A 5637-nucleotide genomic window follows, 5' to 3' on the forward strand; every position below is an offset into this window, starting at 1 on the left:
AGTTCACTGAGTGATACCTGGGGGACAGCTGGCTCCAGGACAGGGGCTAGGGGACTCGGTTTCCAATTTCAGCTCTGCCACCACCATACAAAATGGCCTTGGGAGGCCTCTGCCTCTGACAGAGGGAGGCTCACCTACTCCGGGCACCACCATGGGGATGGCCCCTTAGACCACTGGGACCCCCCCAAGCGACCTGCATCCCAAGCCATCTGCATTTCCATTGAAGAAAAAGGGGCCAGATAGGGGTTACTATGTCTGATGGGGGCAGTGATGGGATCTGCCTACCATCCCCTCAAATAACACTACAGGCTGGCCAGGCCAGCGGAATGGGTGTCTAACCCGTGCTTGGCCGGGGGTGGTGAGCGGTGGATGGATGGGGGGGTTGGTGGGGAGATGGGAAGGGGAGGGGGGTGGAGGCAGGGAGGGAGTTTGTTAGGGAGAGGCTGCCACCTAGTGACAACAACGGTGAGCAAGGGCCCTGGTGGTGGCAGGCTGAATCATCGGGAATGAAAAGCTCTTTATAAATAGCAAGAGGTGGCAGGGAAGCCGGGCTGGTGATAAATCAAAGGCCCTTGGAGGTGGTTCAGGTCCCGTCACCCTGAGGATGTGATTTCGGGGCGGGGCGGAGGTCTCTGCCCTATTCAGGAGGAGGCAGGGCTCCTGGCTGCCGCCCAGCCGCCAGGCCCTCCCACCCTGTCTGGGTGGCACTGTGCCTCTCACTAGGCAGGCTGGCGAGTCTCCCAGGGCGCCTCGGCCCAGCGGGGGAGGGTGTCAGGACACTCTGGGCTCTCCTGACCCCATCTCACCCCACCCCCAGCCCAGCCGTACCCTGGCCCAAGCCTATTCAATCCACTGGCCAAGCTCACGCATGCTCAGTGGCTCCCTGCTGCCCGCTGACTAAGCCAGGGCTCCTTGTCTGGTCACCAGTTAAGGCCACGCCACGGTCCTGCCCCATCTCACGTGCCAGCCTCCTTGGCCACAGCTTCCGCACAGACACCTGTGCTCCACGGCGCATGAACCCTCCCCACCCCGTCCACGAAGTGGTTTAAGTACCAAAGTCTGGCGTTTTAGTCCTTCTACAGACTGACTTCCAATTCCACGGCCCAGGGAGCTGGTGTTGCTCCAATAACCTGCCTGACATTTTTCAAAGCCCCATATTAGCCAAAGGAAAAGAACGCCAAACGGAGCTCTGGCGTGAGGACGCCCTGAGAGGTGCAGGTCCTGTCCTCGCTGTGGATTTGGGGGACTCGTTCCATTTCCTTTTGCTGAGCCTCCAGCTCCCCACCTATCAGAAGGGTCTAGACCAGTGGTTCTCAACCTTCCTAATGCCGCGACCCTTTAATACAGTTCCTCATGTGGTGGTGACCCCAACCATAAAATTATTTTCGTTGCTACTTCATAACTGTAATTTTGCTACAGTTATGAATCGTAATGTAAATATCTGATGTATTTTCATTGTTACAGATTGAACATAATTAAAGCATAGTGATTAATCACAAAAACCAATATGTAATTATATATGTGTTTTCCGATGGTCTTAGGCGACCCCTGTGAAAGGGCCGTTCGACCCACAGGTTGAGAACCGCTGGTCTAGAAACTCATGCTGCCTGGAGTTGTGTGGCACTTAGATGAATCAGCCTGGGTGAGACATGGCTCAGAGCAATTCAGTCCTCTAAAGTGGGGAGACTTGGGGATCCCTATCCCCTTTTCCCTTGGGCCCCCAGGCAGCCCCAAGCCCACCCCTGCCCCTGGCCTACCCAAAATCTGGAAGCAGTCCTCCTCCCTGGCTGTGAGACAGAGGGGCTGCCCCGCCTCCGATCTCTCCGGGGGCACAGCCTGGAACTCGATCCCCCTCGAGGTGTCCCCTTCCACCTCAGCCGGGCCAGCCTGGCCTGAAGCCTTCTCTCCTGCTTCCTTCTGGCTGCTGCGCGGGATGTTTTCCCCTCCTGCTGCTGCTTTGGCTGGCACGGGATCTGTGGGGCTGGGGGTCACGGGCACCCCTTCAAAGATGAGCTCCAATGCCTCATTTGGGGGCTTCTCAGCCAGCGGCGTCTCCGGGCTAGAAGGTGAGAACACAGAGGTGATGCCCTTCGCAGCCGCAGCCACAGCCCCACTGTGGCCTCCGGCCGGTCTTCAGGCTTCCAAAGCCTCATCTGCTCTCTGGAGCGAATATAACCCCGCCCCCCAGCCCAAGTGCATGGGGTGATGCATCCCAAGTCACTTTGTGCAAAATCAAGGGATGTTAATATTATCATAAATGACTGTGGTCATTACCTTGACTGTTAACACACTAATAGATAATAACTGACCATTAATAGGATTAGTGATATGAGCAATCATTATATGGATATAATTAGGGAGGTAACATAGCTTTTGATTCATAAAAACAGTGGCAATGCAATTGATGTTAATATAAAATTTAAGTTGATATGGTGTTATTATTTATTGTGGTTTACAATATATCATTAATGACCTGGTTAATCTGATTAGCACTCAGGTAAGTGTAATTGATTGCATCATAAGACTGATGCTTTATTATGAAAAGTATTAGTAAGTTATGAAAGTGTTAGGAAGGATCTACCCATCTGTTATGAGTCAACTTTCCATGTTATACTGATAATTATATTAAGAAGAGGGGTTTTCCTTTCCTCCTGATATCTCGGCTCCACCCTTGGCTAGACCCAAGTTCACAGAATAAGGGGAACTCTGAACTTCAGGTGCCTAGAGAAGAAGAGTTCACCTGAGCGGTCTCTGAGGACCTCTCTGTGGCTCCACCCTTGGCTAGACCCAAGTTCACAGAACAAGGGGAACTCTGAACTTCAGGTGCCTAGAGAAGAGTTCACCTGAGCGGTCTCTGAGGACCTCTCTGACTGACATCCCAGGCTTCTATGAAATTCCTGCTTTATGCAAGAGGTAGCTGAACATCAGGCCTACCCAACCCAGCTCTGAATGTGACGGCAATGATTCCCAGGACAGAGGCGCTCAGCACGACCCCTGGGACAGAGTCCCCTCCCTGATCCCAGGCAGGGGCATTCACCTGGAGATGGCAGCAGGGCAGCTGGGGCAATGCAGAAAGGCCGGTGAGCCCCTCCTGGCCGCTGCTTGGCTCTCTATTGCCTCCTTTCGCTCCTTGGTCTCTCCAGGATCCTGGTTGCCCGAGGACTCCTGATGATCGCCGTCGCTGGGCTTCTTGACACTGGCCTCAGCCGTCTGGGTCTGCTGGGGCAGGGCTGCTGGCTGCCCAACACTGCCCAAGTCGCCTTCTCTCTCGGGCCCCTGGCTGCTAGCTGAGGGTTGGGCCAGGCCACCTTTCCCTTTCTCTGGGGCAGGGGCTTTGGCACCTTTCTTCATGGTGAGTGGACCAGATGCTTTCTTTGGGTCTATAGGGCCAGAGTCTTTCTTTGGTTCTGGGGGGCCAGGCTCTTTCTTTGGATCTGAGGGGGCAGATTCTTTCTTTGGGTCTGAGGGGGCAGATTCTTTCTTTTTTGGTTCTGGGGGGGCAGGTTCTTTCTTTGGTTCTGGGGGGGCAGGTTCTTTCTTTGGTTCTGGGGGGGCAGGTTCTTTCTTTGGTTCTGGGGGGGCAGGTTCTTTCTTTGGTTCTGGGGGGGCAGGTTCTTTCTTTGGTTCTGGGGGGGCAGGTTCTTTCTTTGGTTCTGGGGGGGCAGGTTCTTTCTTTGGTTCTGGGGGGGCAGGTTCTTTCTTTGGTTCTGGGGGGGCAGGTTCTTTCTTTGGTTCTGGGGGGGCAGGTTCTTTCTTTGGTTCTGGGGGGGCAGGTTCTTTCTTTGGTTCTGGGGGGGCAGGTTCTTTCTTTGGTTCTGGGGGGGCAGGTTCTTTCTTTGGTTCTGGGGGGGCAGGTTCTTTCTTTGGTTCTGGGGGGGCAGGTTCTTTCTTTGGTTCTGGGGGGGCAGGTTCTTTCTTTGGTTCTGGGGGGGCAGGTTCTTTCTTTGGTTCTGGGGGGGCAGGTTCTTTCTTTGGTTCTGGGGGGGCAGGTTCTTTCTTTGGTTCTGGGGGGGCAGGTTCTTTCTTTGGTTCTGGGGGGGCAGGTTCTTTCTTTGGTTCTGGGGGGGCAGGTTCTTTCTTTGGTTCTGGGGGGGCAGGTTCTTTCTTTGGTTCTGGGGGGGCAGGTTCTTTCTTTGGTTCTGGGGGGGCAGGTTCTTTCTTTGGTTCTGGGGGGGCAGGTTCTTTCTTTGGTTCTGGGGGGGCAGGTTCTTTCTTTGGTTCTGGGGGGGCAGGTTCTTTCTTTGGTTCTGGGGGGGCAGGTTCTTTCTTTGGTTCTGGGGGGGCAGGTTCTTTCTTTGGTTCTGGGGGGGCAGGTTCTTTCTTTGGTTCTGGGGGGGCAGGTTCTTCCTTCTTTGGGTCTGGGAGGGCAGTTTCCTTCTTTGGGTCTGGGGGGGCAGGTTCTTCCTTTGGGTCTGGGGGGGCAGGTTCCTTCTTTGGGTCTGGGGGGACAGGTTCTTTCTTTGGGTCTTGGGGGGCAGATTCCTTCTTTGGGTCTGGGGGGACAGGTTCCGTCTTTGGGTCTGGGGGGGCAGGTTCCTTCTTTGGGTCTGGGGGGACAGGTTCTTTCTTTGGGTCTGTGGGGGCAGGTTCTTTCTTTGGGTCTGGGGGTGCAGGATTCATCTTTGGATCTGGGGGGGTAGTTTCTTCCTTTGGTTCTTGGGAACCAGGCTCTTTCTTTGGGTCTGGGGGGGCAAGGTCTTTCTCTGTAGCTGGGGGTCCTTCGCCTGCTGCACCTTTAGGTGCATTGTCTGTAGAGGAGGTGAGACGCCAGTCAGGATTCACCCTCCTTCCCCTCTCTCCCCAGCCAGGCTCACCAGAGACCAGCTCTGGGCCAGGTCCCCACTAAGGCAAAGATTTGCAAATGCTTGTCCCCCTGAGCCTCTAGGGCCCCTTGGGCTGTAGAGATGGGCTGCTGGGATCTGAGAGTCCTGTACAGAGGGCTCCCGGTCCTCTGCTGGGCCTGGACTCCCCGTCACTCCTTGCCCTGGATTTAGTGCCATCCATGAGAGCTTCACATTTTCCTAGTTTCTCTGGGGAGGAGTTCATGTAAGCTCTTGACCAGCCCAGTCCTACCCAGAGAGAATTCGGGTTTCTGAGTCCCCCATGCACCATACAGAGAACTACCACTGAGGAACTGGCCCAAACCTGGATTCAAACACCCCTCCCCAAGCTCCTCCCTCGCCTCCTGCCCCAGCTTGGCACCTGTTGGTGAGCTCTGGATTCCCAGCTCCGCTGCTCCGTTTTCTGTCGCCATGAGGTAGGGAGGCGTCCGCTTCCGCTTGTCTAACTCAGGTCTTTCTAGCTGCAGAGAGAAGCGTGGGGTGTGTCAGGCTGTGGGAGTCCTCCTCTTGTCAGGCCGAGAGGCCAGGGCCAGCTGACTGAGGGGAGAGAGGTACCTGGAGCAGAGAGGGGCAACCCGGTGCCGTCTGTATTGCAGCGGCTGCCCAGGAGCCGTCCTGGGGCAGTTGTAAGGGATTGGGCCGGGTGGGCAGAGGCGGAGGCAGGGGCGCAGGCAGGGGAGGCGGGGACGGAGGAGAGGATCTCTTACACCAGGGGCCATGCAGCTCGGACTGCCACCACCTGTCACTCTTGGCCCCCATTCAGAGGACACAGCATTCTTCCCACGGACCGACGGGA

At 55.8% G+C, this 5637-nt stretch overlaps 1 protein-coding gene across 3 annotated transcripts in view; it reads right to left on the reverse strand.

Annotated features, from left to right (window-relative positions):
* MYLK2 (myosin light chain kinase 2) overlaps positions 1-5637 on the reverse strand; it is a 25428-nt gene that overhangs the window by 8060 nt on the left and 11731 nt on the right. For 2 of the 3 annotated variants that reach the window (XM_014550699.1, XM_014550701.1), the window contains exons 1-4: positions 5397-5523; positions 5203-5302; positions 3038-4748; positions 1758-2059 (exon numbers count right to left, since the gene is read on the reverse strand). In XM_014550699.1, the coding sequence (XP_014406185.1) occupies positions 1758-2059; positions 3038-4748; positions 5203-5254 (2065 nt within the window). In that variant the 5' untranslated portion in view covers positions 5255-5302; positions 5397-5523. Of the gene's footprint in view, positions 1-1757; positions 2060-3037; positions 4749-5202; positions 5303-5396; positions 5524-5637 lie in introns of those variants that run through there. The other variant, XM_014550700.1, reaches the window with a different exon arrangement.

The sequence above is a fragment of the Myotis brandtii genome, unplaced genomic scaffold, assembly GCF_000412655.1.
Source record: "Myotis brandtii unplaced genomic scaffold, ASM41265v1 scaffold61, whole genome shotgun sequence".
Taxonomy (NCBI): Eukaryota; Metazoa; Chordata; class Mammalia; order Chiroptera; family Vespertilionidae; genus Myotis; species Myotis brandtii.